The 17142-nt window shown below is 47.2% G+C and overlaps 1 protein-coding gene and 1 long non-coding RNA gene across 6 annotated transcripts in view; one reads left to right on the top strand and one right to left on the bottom strand.

Moving 5' to 3' along the window:
• The window catches only part of VSTM5 (V-set and transmembrane domain containing 5), a 12335-nt gene extending 6771 nt beyond the window's left edge, over positions 1–5564 (bottom strand). The window contains exons 1-4 of the mRNA XM_015280481.4: positions 5380–5564; positions 3013–3342; positions 2776–2913; positions 1695–1819 (exon numbers count right to left, since the gene is read on the bottom strand). Of these exons, the coding sequence (XP_015135967.1) occupies positions 1776–1819; positions 2776–2913; positions 3013–3342; positions 5380–5464 (597 nt within the window). The 5' untranslated portion in view covers positions 5465–5564 and the 3' untranslated portion in view covers positions 1695–1775. The remainder of the gene's footprint in view (positions 1–1694; positions 1820–2775; positions 2914–3012; positions 3343–5379) is intronic.
• LOC107052349 lies at positions 4732–17142 on the top strand. 5 transcript variants are annotated; one of them, XR_005850194.2, is made up of 5 exons: positions 4732–5831; positions 7355–7425; positions 9496–9866; positions 10008–12915; positions 15666–17142. It is a non-coding gene; the product is annotated as an uncharacterized LOC107052349 (long non-coding RNA). The 5 variants fall into 5 exon arrangements; XR_005850191.2 differs by lacking the exon at positions 15666–17142 and having other exon boundaries at positions 10008–13443; XR_005850195.2 differs by lacking the exons at positions 9496–9866; positions 15666–17142 and having other exon boundaries at positions 4732–5710; positions 10008–13443.

Raw genomic sequence — 17142 nt, 5'->3', positions numbered from 1 at the left:
TTTTCTTCTCCAGGCTGAACAAGCCCAGCTCCCTCAGCCTGTCTTTGTTGGGGAGGTGCTCCAGCTCTCTGATCATCTTTGTGGCCCTCCTCTGGACCCTTTCCAACAGCTCTCTGCCTTTCTTGTACTGGGGTCCCCAAACCTGGACACAGTACTCCAGATGGGGCCTCAGAAAGGCAGAGAGAGACAATCACCTCCCTGTCCCTGCTGGCCACCCCTCTTCTGATGGAGCCAGGATTTGGGAATTAACAGTAATAAATGGAAATAGATATACAGAAATAAAAGTATTCTGTCTGCTATATGAATGCCTTTCAGAGTACTTCAACCTTAAAGAAGTTAAAGGGAACACTTTTAGCTTCTGTGTCAGCTCAGTTCAATTCACTCAGACATGCAGAGGACTGGCAATACAAACGTAGTGTGAAGAACTGGAACAAACTATTCCTTTGCTGAACTGTGTTTTATCTGGGATTTTCATTTATTTTTCAGTTTCTCACTTCCTGGATGCAGGAAGGAGCAGCCAGCTGAATCTAAACCTGAATTTATGAGTGGGTGTAAGGCCCTTTGCACTGAAAGTGGCCAGTTCTGGCTGCAGCTGACTTTTCTGAAGTGTTGTGTTCCAAGTGCTCTGGAAAAAGCCTTTCTGGCTCCTATCTGCACTTGATAGGAAATTCTCTATTTTCATGGATCAAACCTGGGGTACCTCGGCTGCTGAGCACAGCTGTCCTTGAGAAAAGGGAACTGGCACCCCAGAGAGGTGGTGGATGACCCATGCTTGGAGGCACTCAAGGTCAGACTGGATGAGGCTCTGAGCACCTGATTGAGCTGTAGATGTCCCTGTTCATTGCAGGGGGGTTGGACCAGATGGCCTTGAAAGGTCCCTTCCAACTCAAACAATTCTATGATTCTATAACTTGTAAAAGCTTTATGAGGCAAGTGAGCTGAAGTGTGGAAGAGGCAGAAGCAGCAGTTAAGCTCAAAAAGCCAGGTGGTATCTGTAGGTACAGACTAGCCCTTAGTCTCTTACATTTCCAGTGTTTTGCCACTCCACTGGTGTGGGGTCAGCTTTTTATCCTCCAGTCATTTCAGACAGCATCATCTTCAGTGCCTGTGCACAGTTCCTTGTTCAACAGCCTTTCATAGCAGTGTCATAAAATGTGTGTTAATATCCCTGGGCAGTGTAAACAATTGGAAGCATAAGCAGTGGAACTTTGACCATCTTGGCATTATTTCAATGTCAGTTTTGACTGAGAGAGAATTACAGTTTGTGTTCAGAGCTTCAGGAAATTCCTTATGACTGAAAGTAGCAGCACATGCATAATAAATAGGATTAAATCCTTGCAGCTAATTTTTTAATGTAATATTGTAATTAGACATTAAATTTATTATGTAGAGCGATCCTAATGCCTGTTCTGTCTATAATAGGGGACTTGCTGTAGCCAACATGCAAGTGTCCTTCAGGAACACTATAATTTCCTTACAGGTTGATATTATTGATTGGTTGCTTTTAGGAGTGGCAGAGGCTGTAGATTTTATTAGTTAGCCACAAAAATGTGTTTGTGCTCCGCCATGAACACGTACTCTGGTAGCAGAGCTGAAATGGTAACAGGTCAAAACAACTCCATCAGACACTGCTGATTTCAGGTCCTATGAGCTCCATAAGTCAAAATTTTCTGCAGTAGTCACAAATACTGTACCTTTTAGGTTCCTTCTTGCTTTCCTTGCCAATACTTTCTCCTGAGGTAGAGTTGTTATTTTTGTTATGACACAGTCCTTGGCTAACACTCAATGGTTTCCAATTCAATTTCTTCAGTTGTACTTGCTGCAAATTAAAGGATGAAATTATTGATTGGCAAATGGATGGGAAGGTCAGCATTCCGAAATTAACAACTCCATGATAATAGCTGAGACATTTTTAATATTAACTCCAGTTTACTCATCTAGAATTTGGTTTTAAGGACATCTTTTCAAAATATTTGACCACATAATAAGTCCCTCAGAACCTTGAACGTGACACTAGTTGTCAAGTACAAGACTAAAAGCACTATGAAAAGTGAAACAAAGTCCACAGCTCCATGACTTCCAGAGGAGGGCTCTCCTAAGGTGGTACTGAGACTAAGTCATCGCATCCTGTTCTGGATGAGGACAGAGCAAGTCTCCAGAACTGTAGTATTCCTGAAGTCTGCCAAGGAGTGCAATGAATTCAGACTTCAAAGAACTCCTGCTGTATAGGAACACTGGCTTTAACTGGAGGAAGGAGAGGCTTTACCCAAGAAGGCTGTGGATGCCCCATCCCTGGAGGCATTCAAGGCCAGGCTGGATGTGGCTCTGGGCAGCCTGGTCTGGTGGTTGGCAGCCCTGCACATAGCAGGGGGGTTGAAACTCGATGATCATTGTGGTCCTTTTCAACCTAGGCTATTCTATGATACCCAAACTCTGTATTCTGGCATGGTAAGAACATTTTCAGTGGCTACAGAAGCTCATGAGCTGTGTGTCCATTGTGAAAAAACAGCAGCAGCTAACAGTGTAGGGAAGCATTCTGTGGTTTCTGATATAAAGTGTAAGGTAGATGTCCTGTGGATCTTTCTCAATTAAATACCTGTTATTCAGTTGTCTGTGTTAGTAAAGAGTTAATAAGGATGACTTAGCCAAGCCCTCCCAATTTTGTTTTTCTGTGTCACCACTGCACACCTTTACAGCTCAAACCATGAGTGAGTTTCTCAAACTTCTCAGAATTCAGATTGGAAAAACGTGCATCTTGGCTGCATTCTTAGATACCTGTTAGCTTATGTGTCTTCTTCTGGAATAGGTACAGGGATTTGTTACACAGCCACATGAAGCAGATCAAAATGGCAGATACTGCAGCAAGAAATGCAAAGAGAACCGCTACGAAATGTAAATCTTCGTAGATAATCTCTGCAAAGAGGGCAGAAATGCGTGATATTACAGAACTGCTTGTGAGCAGGTTAGTGTTTAAACACGGGGGAAGGTTAAGAACTCCCATGAGGTTCATACCGTAAACGTTGAGTATGATGGTGCCGTAGGTGTTGGTTCCATACTCCTCTGTGACTGTGATAAAATAGTAGCCAGCATCTCTCATGCCCACGTTCAGAAGCTGTATAGAACCATTTTCAAAAGTAGTCACTCTGTCCTTGTAGGCGGCGGATATGTTGATGTAATCCCCACTTTTCCACTCCACAATTCTGGCGGTGCCCCAGCTCGACACATGTTTCCACTCCACAGTGGCAGTGCCTCTACAGGAGTACTCAACAGAGAGGAGGATATTTTGTGCCACCGTTGCGTTGATGTTGGGCTGTGGGACAATTAACGACACTCCTCCAGGGGCTGAAAGAAAAAAGGGGCAATGAGCGCAACAGGGATGCAGCTGTTGAGTATCCTGGGCAGGGTGGGATCTCTTGGGAGGGCAATTCATCCTATCTTAGTGGTCTACAGGACAGGAGTTTCTCTCTGTTGACCACAGTAGGAATACACGTGTCTAACTTAAGACTAATTACGTGTTTTATTTGCTTGTAGTCAGGCGAAATGCTTCTATTGTACAGGACAAGTAACAGCTCGTGTTCCAGTGTTTCTAGAAACCAGTTTGGAAGGGTCTTTCTGGGAAGGAAGTGTGACACTTTCTGGAAGCTCTGGTCCTTTGATTATCTCAAATGGAGAAATGGAAATCACATCATGTTCTCACAAACCTCATCCTTAATGCATTTGATCATGTATGGGAAAAGTAGGTGCTGCATTTTCTTCATAAGCTCTCAAAGCCCTGCAACCCACCACCTCCTCAGAGGTAAATGAACTGTCTTTTGTGAAAAGTCCAAAGCTCCATCTCTCCCACGTCCCCAAAGTCGGTACGTTTCGCAGTAATGTATTTACAACTCAATTGCCAAGCACTTAACAAACAAACAAAACAGGGACGGCATTTATGATTTCCAAAGTCAATTACAATGTTCCGGTTTATAGGGACTTCAGACAGGCCAAGTCGGCCTAATGCCCCCACTAAAATGACAACAAACATTCTGAAGAAATACAAAACCTGGTTTATTTACCTCATGCCGTGGATCAAGAGTAATGCTTTTGTGTTCACTAGTAACTGGCTTGCCTCTGAAGCTCTAGGTTTAAAATGGAAATCTTAATTGCCATGGCCAAAGTAAGCTATTACATCAACTAATCATCCCCCCAGAACAAGAACTGAAGCAAGCTTAAATACATGAAGACTTGGCAAGGACTTTGTCGTGTTTGCACGATGAGGGGGACACAGCAGGCTGCTGGAGATGCCATGTAGGCTTTAAATCAGAAATAATGTGTTAGCAGTCTTTGAGAGAACAGCTACATCAGGACAGCCAGCTGTCTGCCAGTGCAGATGCATCACACATCACCAGAGGGCCCTTGGTGCTGTTCTGCACCGACTTCCGGGCAAAAATGTATACGAAAGAATAATTATCACCCACTTCCCAAAATGGGATTATGGAGCTGCTCATAACTGCTGAACACAACTGATTGTTTTGTTTAATGTGTAACTGCAACGATCCTACTTGCATGAGGGTTTTCCTGCATGAGGGCTTGGAAGAACACCAAACACTTGAGTTTCAATTGGCACAGGTGGTTTTTGAGTTAATGGCACGTTAGCGGCACTTGGCCGGAGGCTCAAATCGGGTTTCCTGCCTGCAGAGATCAAACCAGACCGAAGGCAGATAAAGCACAGGGGCGGCCTTATCCCGCTTCAGCTCACAGTGCGGGCACAGCCTGACTGCTGAGCTGGGAGCAGCGGGGGGACCTCAGCTCTTCCCCCTGTGGGCTCTCACCACGCTCACACCGCCCGCTGCCCTCCCACAGCCCCATGGCGTTGTCGGCCCTCACAGACCCACGGAAAGGGCTCTGTGACAGTGAGATAAGCAGAGCGGATGGGAACTTCTGGTAACCGCCGCAAATTGCTCTGATTGTTTTCTGCTCCCCGTGTTCATGTAAAGCCCTTTTGCTCTGCTTCTGACTGGAGCCGAGCCGACGGCCTCGCCGCAGTGCCTTTTAATGCTGTGCTAAAGGCAGTTCTTTGGAATATATGTGACTGCAAGGTAAATGCTAAAAAGATAGATCCTTCCACTGAATATCTGCAAATCCCCGCGCTTCCCGTGCAGCCCACGGAGCCAAACACAGCCACGCAAGATCGAAACGCCGACAAGTATTTGTGACATGCGGTCCGCCTGGGTCACCTGAACCGGTCGGGTCTCAAAAGCAATGCAGCAGCCCGCAGTGCAAACGTCGCACCCAGCGCCCGTATGCCGCCACGGCGCGACCACCGGCCCCGGCCCGGCCAGGAGCGATGGGCACCGACGGTGCACGCAGGAGGAGGGAAAGGGAACGGGCAACACTTACTCTGCAGAGCCCAGCCGGCCGCCAGGCAGAGCGTGACGGTCCCCACGATGGCACCGCGTCTCCGACAGCCCCGGAGAGGTCTCATCGGAGAGCGGCCGCGGCGCCGGCATTGACCCCGCCGGGCGGGGCCCGCGAGAACGGGCTGCAGGCCTCTTCCTCGCCGCTCTCCCTCCTCTTCCTCCCCCGGCACCCGCCCGGCGCTGAGCCTTCCCCGCGCCTCTCCCCGCTGCCCCGATACGGCCGACGGATGCAATTGGCCGCCGAGGGAACCGCGTGGCGGAGCCCGGGCTGGAAGGGGATCTCCCTGACGGGAGGTTGTGGCGAGGTGGAGGTCGGCTCTGCTCGCGCGTAACAGCGATAGGACGAGAGGGAACGGCCTTCGGTTGCGTTATGGGGGGGCTCGGGTTGGGTATCAGGAAACACTTCGGAAACGTTTCTTCACAGCGAGAGTGGTGAGGTGGTGGGACGGGCTGCTCGGGGAGGGGGTGCAGTCACCGTCCCTGGAGGTGTCTAAGAGCCGTGGCGATGCGGCACTGAGGGATGTGGTGTGTGGGCATGGGGGGGTGGGCTGGGGTTGGACGTGGTGATCTCAGAGCTCTTTTCCAGCCTTAATGATTGTATGACCCACAAGGATGGCCGAGTCCAGCTGACTCTACGCAGGGTTACCAAAATTGAAACCCTTTGTCTGAGGCTGAGAGAGGTGGGACCGTTCAGCCTGGAGACGAGGAGGCTCAGGGGGATCTCAGTAATGTCCATCAGTACCTGAGGGGTGGGCGCAAAGGGGCCGGAGCCAGGCTCTTGTCAGTGGTGCCCAGGGCCAGGACAGGAGGCAATGGGCACAAACTGGAACACAGGAGGTTCCTTTCAAACAGCAGAAGCACTTCTGTGCTGTGCAGGTGATGGAGCAGTGGCACAGGCTGCCCACAGGCTGTGGGTTCTCCTCCTTGGAGACCTCCCTGGGCACCCTGCTCTGGGTGTCCCTGCTGGAGCAGGGGTTGGGCCACATGGACCCAGAAGGCCCCCCCAGCCTCAGCCATTGTGCGATTCTTTGAACAGTCTCATGCTGATAAAGGTGAGAGAGAGCACCTCTGTCCCCAGGGGGCAGTCAGCATCTCAGATGACCGTACTGGAAAATGAGTCTGTTCCCATTGCTCCATGTCCAGCATAAGTTTCCCTCTCTCCTTCAGTTACCTTCTGGAAGAAGCCCCCAGAAATGCTTGTCATCCCTTCAGAAAAGCTGGGACAGTACGAGATAGGGGAAGCAGGGTTGGAAAACATGCAAGTGCCCCAGTCCTGAGAATGGATCCTTGCTTAGAAATGGTCACTACCAGGTGCCATATGCATCCCCTGACTGATGCAAGGGTCACAGAGAGCTCCTGTAGGAGCACAGCCCCAGTACAGAAGGCAACAAGGTGGAGGTGAGAAGTGAGCCCTCAAGCTCTTAGCCCAGTCCTTGACTAGAGAGGATGCAACCTGCATGAACTCCAGGGCTCGGCTTTTATTCACAATGCAGTACATTCTCCAGCTTCCCTGACACCTGGTACATCTCTGAAAGCTCAAGAAAGGGGTATCAGGTGAGGGTACAAGGGCAAAAGAGCTCAGTGAGAGCTCTGCACAAGTTTTGCAGCCTGCACAGCCATGGTACTGACGTGTCTGAGGGTCCACATCCTCTGCACAGAGCGCACAGAATGCTGCCCCTCCACCACATCTGCATGAGCTGTTCCTATAGTTTCCCCTTCTCTCTATCAAACCAGCATTGTGCGTGTGCTGAAAATGATATGACAGCAAAAAGCAGTGGGGTCCTTCCCTCAGGAGAGCCCCAGTGGCAAATTTCCTCCTGACCCCATCTCTTCACAGCAGTTTTATTCTTCTTTATGGCAGTTTTATTCCTCAAAGCATGAAAGGTCTCATGGCGATGTGACTTTATGCCATTATCCCTCTTCATTTCTTTAAGCCTTTATTAAATTATTTTCAGGCTCTTGGCTCAATGACCTGTTTTGGCAGCGTAACATATGGGACAAGAGCTCATATCAAATGGATTTAACTGTGAGTAATTTAAAACGTATCACCCTGGTTCCATTGATTCAATCTGTTCTATTGACGACAGGTGGCAGCCATGAAATTGAAATCCAGATCACGAGTGCTTCCCAGGTAGTGGTAGTTTTGGCTTTGCAGCATACGGCAAGTGTTCAGTCTTGGGATAGGAAACGGGTGTTTGTTTTCAGCATCAATGATTAACAGCAAAGAGATTTTTGTTCCTTCTTTTTAGAGGGAAAATTATTGAACGTCGAAGTAAAAAAACCAACCAACCAAAACCAACCAACCAAACCCGTGCCTCAAGAAACACCCTGCAGCACACGAGAAAATTCTCAGTATTAAGGAAGTGTTTAATCAGATTCCAGGCCGTAGGGCTGCTGTTGGGGATGTGGGTCAAGGAGGAAACTCAGCCTGCTGGCCCCTGCCCCAATTCCTTGTGGAGTTTCTCAAGATGCAGCTCAGCACTTCACAGGATTTACTGCCTTAAAAGTCATTGCAAGTGCCAACTTCGACAGCAAACCGTGTGTGTGGAGGAGTTTTCACCTTCTGTCTCAGTATCCCTCATCCCCGTGAGCTGGATGGCTTCAGGAGCTCTGCAGTGCCTGGTGGGAGGGGACAGCCTGATGTGTGCCCACCTACAGGCTGAATCCCAATCTGCTTTTCCAAAAAGCAGGGGGTTGAGGCTGGAGCACCCCTCCTGTGAAGAAAGGCTGAGGGAGTTGGGCTTGTTCAGTCTGGAGAAGAGAGGGCTCTGAGGTGACTTCATTGTGACCTTCCGGTTCTTGAAGGGAGCTTACAAGCAGGAGGGAGAACAACTTTTTATATGATGTGATAGTGATAGGACAAGGGCGGATAGCTTTAAACTAAAAGAGGAGAAGTTTAGGTTTGATGTTTTGAAGAAATTCTGTACTCAGAAGGCTGTGAGGCCCTGGCACTGCTGCCCAGAGAGCTGTGCTGCCCCATCCCTGGAAGTGCTCAAGGCCAGGTTGGATGGGCCCTGGGCAGCCTGAGCTGGTGGGGACAACCAGCCCATGGCAGGGGTTGGGGCTGGCTGAGCTTTGAGGCCCCTTCCAACTGAAACCTTTCTATGGTTCTCTGAGTTTGCTGCATGAGAAACATCACTTAAGGGCTCTAAGGGTTTTAGACAGTGTCTGAACGCGGTGCTTCTTGGCCCATGGCACAAACTGTTTGACTTCAAGGAGTTCATATAATGGCTATGTTTTTGATTAACATCTAACACATCTAAAATAATCTAACCATTTAATCTAGTTTAACCTAATGTAACCTTAATGCCTGAGTTGTGGCAAGCCCAGGGGATCATTCCCCCCAGTTACCCAAATGCAGTAGGAGAGCTCTAGCAGATTTGGCAGCTAAACCAGAGAAACTCTGCAGGAAAGCTGTAAAGTGGGTCATTAATGCTGAGATTACTTACCTCGGCACATTCACCATGCATTTTCCTAACTAAGCTTTTTATTGAAATCCTGTCCTGCTGCATTCAGATGGAGGAATGATATGCTGCTCTGGGTTACGGAGGTTCCATCCTTTAGTGCTGCCCTTCTGCGTGTAACTTAATCACTTTTCCAAGCAGCAGTTCTAGAGAGCAGGAGCATATCAAGCAATAAAGCACAGGCTGTAAGTAAGCAGTTTTTTCATGTTTAATTACAAAGTGTCCTCAAAGCAGCCAGCTCTGGGAATGGTTTATAGACTTTGTGAAAGATTCGTTTCACCATCCATACAGCACCAGAGACACCTGGAGAGCTTTAGTGCTGCCTGATTAACTCCGGTATTTTATTTCCCTCTTCCCTTCACTTATTCCCCCTGCTTTAAAGGCTCCCCTGTCCGCTTTGCTCTCTGAGAGTCTCTCAAGTTTGTCTGCAAGGTCTGATTTTTTCTGCTGGTGTCATTAATAATGGAACAAAACCACATTAACAACTGCAACAACAGTCAGATAGGAGCCAGGAAGCTCTTTTCACTCTCTAATATGCTGCATGAGTACTCTGAAATGCTTTAGACAGAGGTTTTGTTGTTGTTGTTGTGTTTTTTTTGCTCACCCTTTTCCTTTGATGTGTTTTTGGACAGAAGACAAAGGCCTGACCTTGCCTTTTGCTAACGAAAACAAAGAAATGAACTCCCCAGTGTTAAAAATGCACAGCAGTTCTAACCTGATGTAGGAGGCAATTTCACCATGGGAGAAAATTCAGGAAAGAAATGTCGACACGGATTGGATGACATTGCATCTGCAGGGTCAGAGGGTCGGCTCCGTGTTTCTCTGAGATGCTTTTGGTAGATGCAGTAGCACGAGGAGGTCCGATCCAGCAACAGAACCGTGTGCCAGAGAAGCCAGGGAAAGAGGCAGCATCCTGCTGCTCCATACTCCATATGCTGTCAGTGGTCCAGGCTTGCCTTATTCCATCCTTTTGGAAGTGGGAATGACATTCATTGAGAGGATGGTGAGATTTCAGTCTTAACAAATGTTCCTCCCTTCCACATGAGATGAAAGAAGCCCTTTCATCTCATGTGGAAGCAGGACATGACCAAACCTTCACTCCGTGTCTCAATGTTTTCTTTTTGTCTTTTCGTTTTTTTGGCAGATGTGTGGCACAAAAAGCCCTTCTCTCACCCCGGATGAATCAATAGCTGTAATAGGAGAGGCTCAGGGCAGTGCTGGTCTGTCAGCATTCCTCTGCTTTTTGAGCTATCTGAGCTGAGCCTCTCTGTGGTTTGAGGTCTGTGGATTTGGGAAGAAAATAGAGGAAAAAAAGAAGCAAAGTGAATTTCACCCTTGAAGGACATAGAAATGAATATGTGAGGAAGCACAGATGCTTTCCCGTTTGGAAATGACATTTATCAAATCAGGAGTACGCAAAGTACACCTGCAAGTAGGGATGTCCGGGTGACTGCAGTGCCACTGAGTACCCTTGTGGTCTTCCTTCCCTCTTCTTGGTCCTACTCATCATGCACAGTGCACACACCTGCAGATGATATCTAAGACACTGGGACAAAAACCATCAACGTGAGATGCGAGTTGTACCCTACAAACCATGCCAGGAGAAACAGCTTCGCCCCAAGAAGCAGCCACTGAACCAGCCAAGGCAGGTGTGAAGACCATGAAAACATACCCAAACCCTGCTAAATTAGAAGAGATTCTTGCTTGTATTGAGGAGCTGGCACTGCTCCCCTCCTGCTTTTAGCCCCCAGCACAGACCACACACGGGCTCTGCAGTTCCAGTTGCCCGGAGGACATCAGGAAACATGGAGATGTGACACTGAGGAACAGTGGGCATTGTGGGGATGGGTCGACGGTTTGACTTGATGATCTTACAGGTCTTTTCTAACTTCAAGATTTTATAACTCTATGATCTGCCATCAGGATGCTCCCAGAGGCTGAAGGAAGGCAACAGCTGCATCTCTGCATCACTTTTACCAAAGCTGCTGGGGTGGGATACCCACTGATGTGGTCGGTGGGCATCTGGTGGCACAGGCACACCATCTCACCCAGAGAGATATATATGTTCCATTTGGAGGCTTGCTTCTCAGATTTTCTAGCCCAGCTCTATAAATCAAAGCAGCATAAGGAACCCCAGGCATCATCAAGATTAGTAGTTGGTGTATCTGTCAGAATCTTGTTTTGATTCATCTAAAGCTGTGCAAGAATTGGATTCCTTTGTAGTGATTAATTTCAGGATTCTTTTCCCTGGGCTAGGCTCCAAAATCCCACAAGCAGGTTGTGCTCTTTCTTGTCTTGGTTTTCATTCAGCAGCAAGGCTCTCACCCAGCAAATGTGAGATGCAGGGCAGGTATGGACACTTCTGGGGAGGTGGGATGGAAGAGAACTGGATGTCCATTCCATTTATTGTGGAATGTTAGCCCCACTAGAAACAGGAAACAAAGACAAGGTAATACCAGGAAAATAACAACATGTGTGTGATAAAATAATAGCATTTATGACCTGGTTTGGCCATGACATCAGAAGGTCAGTAATCATATAACCCTTCACATGACATCAGTATCTGAGGTCTGAGGTTACTGTCTGTTATCTAGAGAAGAGCCTAATTAGTGTGGTACCACACAAACAAAGATACAAAAGCGGCTTTTGTCACGTGTAAGAATTGTCAAACCATTTCTGAAGATATTCAGACTGGATATAAGGGAAAGTTTTTACAATAAGAGTGGTGAGGCGTTGGCATAGGCTGCCCAGGGAGGTGGTGGAGTCACCATCCCTGGAGGTGTTCAAGGAAAGGGTGGATATGGTACTGTGGGACATGGTTTAGTGGGGAATATGGGTGGTGGGTGAACAGTTGGACTGGATGGTCCTAAAAGTCTTCTCCAATCTTAATGATTCTAAGATTCTATTCTGTGATTTTGTAATATTCATTATCAGCAGTGTATTTTCAGCTATAGAAACAACAGCTCCATTCACTGCACGCAAAAGGAAAACAATCTTAAAGAAGGGCAAATACACAAAGGGACTCTTCAGCCTTTCCTCCTTTCCATGCAAGTTTTGATTTTCTCCTCTCCATGACCACACCAGCACTTTGTCATCACTAACCCTGGGGTGTCTCAGGAGATCGAGCCTGTTGCCCTTCTCTAGTCTGGTCGCTGTCCTGAGATGCTGGAGGAGTGATATGCACAGATTGGGTGAGAAATTAAAAAGAATTAAGGCTGAGTTATAATTAAGCAAGGCAATAATTAAGCGTGATTAAGTCTAGTTTAAACAGACCGTTTAAATATCTCAGTAGGTATTTTTATGCAGATCACCTGACAGCTCTCCATTTCATGTAGTGAACGCTTGGTGCAAAGGATGTCCTGTGACCTGCTCTGTCAGCACAGCCGTGTCCTCACTTGGTCTAACCAAGCTGCCAAAAGCAGAAGCCTTTTTCCACCTGTTTTATGATGAGGTTGGAACTGTGTGATCTTTGAGGTCCCTTCCAATCCAAACCATTCTACACCTCTTTGAGTCTATCATTCTGTTTTAGCTCTCTGAGCTTGCAGAAGTTCTGAGCCACGTGCCCCCCAGCAAGCTGTGCTTAGTGCTCCTGGCCTCACTACCTTTGTCTGGGCATGTGGGGGAAGCTGGGAATAGGCAGCGCCAAAGTGAATCAAATCAAACCCATCCAGCCCTGCAGAATGACCGCTGAAGCATTTTAGGCATGTGGTCTTTTGAATAATGATGTGATTGAGCACACCGGTGTAATTATGGTGTCTGCTGTGGCAGCAAGTGTGGGTAACCCAGGGCAGCCCCAGCTCAGACCCTTGTACATGCTCAAGGGGTGGATTCCTCCTGGAGCATCATGAATATCACAACAGCAATTAGAGCTGTGGGCCCAGCTCCCCACTTCAGCCTGTGTGGACTGCCCTGAACATTCCAGAGGTGGAAACTTCATTTATTTTTTGCCTCTCATTTGTAGGAGTGTGGTGTGCTAGGTGGAGGAGGTCATGCACACCATCACAGTCAGCAGTGGACTTCCCAGCAGCACCAACAGAGGCACATGGTGTATGGTAAGTGGGGAGGTACTGCGGGCATAGGATCAGAGAATACCTTGGGTTGGAAGGGACCTCGAAGACTCTGGGAGGTACACTTCTATCCAGCAAGTGGCAGGTGATGGCTCATGGTGGCAGCCTGTGCCTCCTGGCGAGGGCACTGGGAGGGCTTCTTCGTTTGGGCTCCGAAAAGGGAGAGCTCTGTTACTCGGAGTTGCATTTAGGTGGTGCTAGAGAGTAAATAATTAAAACCTCTGCAGCTGAGGTGTGCAAACGGGGAGCTGGAAGAAATCTGTCCCTAAAATATTTAGTGAGGAGGTGAGAACGTTGACACTGCACAACAGGGCACATCTCACAGGACATGACAGACCCGAAAGGTTTAAGGGAATGGGTTCTTAAGTCATCCTGACCTTTTAGTACTTTCTCAAAACCTGATTAGAAGAATAAGAGACTCCTGGGTTTTGACCAGTGACAAAATCCCTGCCTGACACTCTCACCAGAGAGGTACGATGAGTGTGGTGGTCCAATTAAAACTTCACAGACCCAGACCTGACTTATGTGCTCTCTCACCTACAACAGCAGAGCAGGGGCAATGAGTGCAGCCTCTGCTGTACGTCACCTCCTGAACCTTCCGAATTCCAAACCAACCCAATTCTCCCAGTCGTGCAGGGCAGAGGAGGGCTGAGTACGGTGGCGTTCAGCTCCTAGAGAGCATGGTGGGTCCTCTCCCATATTGACTCAGCCTGCAGGATTGTCTGAGTGAGTTTTGGTATCACTTGTTGACAGTAAGCATTCTTTTCTACATGAGTGTTTTATTGTCCTGGCATGGACCAGCCTTGGATGAAGGCTCTCAGACATTATACATGCTTTATAAGGTGTAGGACCTAGAATTTGATCCATCATAGCAACATGGCAAGAGTATGATGATGGTGGGCTCCACGGTGAAAGTCCAACCAGAAATTTCAGGTTTTATATCCAGCTAGCCAGTTTTAAGTTTTGCTGTTGGTTTCAACAGTAGCGTGCCTGAATGTCAGACATCACCTCCACTGCAAAGTTAGAATCATAGGATCGCTGTGGTTGGAAAAGGCCTCTAAGATCACCAAGTCCAACCCAACACCCCCACTGTGCCCACTAACCATGTTCCTCAGTGCAATTCTCCACATTCCTTGAACAATTGCAAGGGATGGTGACTCCACCGCCTTCCTAGGCAGCCTGTTCCAAAGCATTACCACTCTTTCTGAAAAGAAGCTTTTCCTCATTATTCAACCTGAGAAGCAGAGTGTAATATGGCCAAACTTATGATCCAAGCTGTTGTCTTTTGTATGTCCTTCCCAGCCGTGGTCTTCCTACCCTGTGGGATTCATTTGGAGATTCCAAGAAGGGGAACTTAAGGAACTGTTGCAGAGATGAAATTAAGTGGAATAACATGACTGGTGCCACTCTGTGTTTGCCTCTGAGCCTCATTATATGATTGATGCTTGATTCCTGCTTTCTCAAAACTTCATGTAGGCCTGTGGAGAACCTGTGCTTTAATTGCATGAACAGAAGGAACCCAAGGACAGAGATCATGGGTTAGACTTCAGCCTAATTCCCACTATTTTCACAGTCTTACTCCCAGATAAGTGTGTTAAAGATGAGTTTCCTCCTGATGAGGAAGTTATACAGCCCAGGCAGCTTCAGTGATCTTACTCCAGTTCTACCCTGATGGGGTTGAACTGTAATCTTTCATAGGCTGCAGGCAAGTTAGCATGAATTCATGTTAAGGAGACACTGATTTCCTTGAACTGTTCCAGGACACAATCTCTGTGTTGTCTCCAAGGTCTGCAGTGCTGCTAAAGGCCGTCTTTTCCTTTATGCTTCCCCATCCAAGGCAAATGGAACACTCAGATGGCCACCACTGCTCATTAAGGCATTAAGAGTTCATTTTGAGAGAGGTGTGTTACCTGAGCACATCAGAGGGGTCATGGTTAAAGCAGCCTTCCTGCACTCCCTCTGTAGATCTGTCTGCTTCCTTTCCTTTTTCCTCAGTCCTGAGCAGTGCTATAGAGCTTGTCTCAAACCAACCACATCTGTCCAAGAAGAAGTACGTTTCAGTGGTGCATTTCTGGAAATCAAATGTCTGTTTTAAATCCAGTATTTAGGTCCCTGTTCACAGCCTTCCAGTACTTGAAGGGAGCTTAAAGCAGGAGAGGGCCAACTTTTTACACAGTTTAATAGTGATAGGACAAGGGAGAATAGCTTTAAACTGAAATAGGGGAGGTTTAGGTTATACATTAGGGGGAAATTCTTTACTGAGAGAGCTGTGAGGCCCTGGCACAGCTACCCAGAGAGCTGTGGTGCCCCATACCTGGAGGTGCTCAAGGCCAGGTTGGATGGGCTCCAGGCAGCCTGAGCTGGTGGGGGCAACCAGCCCATGGCAGGGGTTGGGGCTGGGGGAACTTTGAGGTCCCCTCCTACCTGAGGCATTCTATGATTTTATGTTAAGATGCTCCTTACATTTGGACTTAGCAGGTAATGAGGGTGAATACAATGCATCACTGGTGTTTGCTGATCTGATTTTGGGGCTGGACATCACATTAAGATCTCTCCTGAATAAACTTCAATTTAAAACAGAACACAACTTTCAGAAAGGCTTCCCATTGCACTGTAGCATTTTCAGTGATGGGGAATCCACCTCGATCCTTTGCCAATTGTTCTAACGTTTATAGCATTCAATGGACCTCACAGTTCACAAAGCTGACCCTTGTCTGTATTCTGAATTTGTTTAGTTTTGACTTTTCAACATCAACCATTCTGGGATTCTGTGATCTTTCCATAAGCCCTGCCTGTGAGAGAAGAGATGCTACCAAAGCAACAGGAACATACTCTTGTTGTGATTCATCCCAAATAACTTTCAACATTACATTTCACTGCGTCACTCGAGGCTTCCTTTCAGCAAGTATTTGTACTGAGCATTAGGCTTCAATTCACCTGATCTGGCTCTAGCAACAAACGTCAGCATCTGGGCAGGATGACAGCATCTCCTGGCAGGCAGGATGCAGTGCGGTGCCCAGAGGCTTCCGTTGCCTTGGGCTTCATTGACATTTTTAGACTTCATCTTCTGTGGAGCATCTGGGCCGATATCAAGTGGCAATTTGATTAAGAAGCAAGAACAACAAAAAATCAGTGCTTTGCACATTAGGTGAATTAACTGATTAACTGAGAGGTCTTGGAATGTAATTACAAGCACAAAATCATCATCCAGTCTGTGAATCTCTAGTGAGGTTGATTCTCAGCCCTATAGTATTGAATTGCATTTATCGATGACTGAGCAGGCAATGAAGTGCAGTCCTCGTCCTGTCCTCAGCTGGGCAAACAAATGTGATGCACTTCAGTATGGGCTAATGGACAAAAAGAAAAGCAAAGAACCCCAACCCTATTTGTCCATTTGGCCAAAGAACTGAAACAAAATACTGACTCTTCTGGAAGTTGTTTGGTGTTGAATAAAGACATTTCCCAGCAAATCTAAAGAAAAGGTGAGCTGTATATCATTTGTATTAATGAAAACTTGAGCTGTACAAACACCTTGTCGTGGACATATCTAGGATACAAAGGTGGTAAATCCACAAACAGAAGGGCACACTGGGACCCTCCGTGCCCAGGCAATTCTTCGTTTACAAAGAGGGGGCAAAGAAAAAAGACTTAAAGTGAACTGGAGGCATCAATGTGAGAGGAATGATTTCATGGGTGCTGGGTCAACGTCCCCTATGCTGGCAGTACCTAAAGGGCACTGGGTGTGCTGGACTGGAACAACGAGGCATTATGTCATTAAGTACAGGCTGGAATTGCTTTTATATTTATTTTACTTGCAGCTAATTGCTTTCAAAACTTCGCCTGACCTTGATGAATGTTTTCCTTTTAATGTTCTGAGGAGGGAGTCATATAAGGATGGAAAATGGTAAACATTCAGGAGAGTTACAGTAATTGTATCTTTGCCATTTCAGTCTCTCCACATGCAGCAGAGTGTGCTTCAGCAGTATTAAATTCAGAGGAACTTTGTAAGGGCAAAGCGTGTGCTGAGTGTGCCAGGTACCACACTACAGCACTAAGGCATTCCTATCTGAAGTCACTACAAGTCTTCTGTGGTGATGCCAGGAGGTGATGTGACTGTGGCTGTGACGTGGCTGTAGTGGTGATGTGACCACAGTGGTGACGCTCTTCAGCAATGTCATAGAATCATACAACCATAGAACTGTTTGAGTTGGA

The sequence above is a fragment of the Gallus gallus genome, chromosome 1 (assembly GCF_016699485.2).
Source record: "Gallus gallus isolate bGalGal1 chromosome 1, bGalGal1.mat.broiler.GRCg7b, whole genome shotgun sequence".
Lineage (NCBI taxonomy): Eukaryota > Metazoa > Chordata > Aves > Galliformes > Phasianidae > Gallus > Gallus gallus.
The sequence above is the reverse complement of the archived record's forward strand: the minus strand, read 5'-3'. Positions and strand labels throughout refer to the sequence as shown.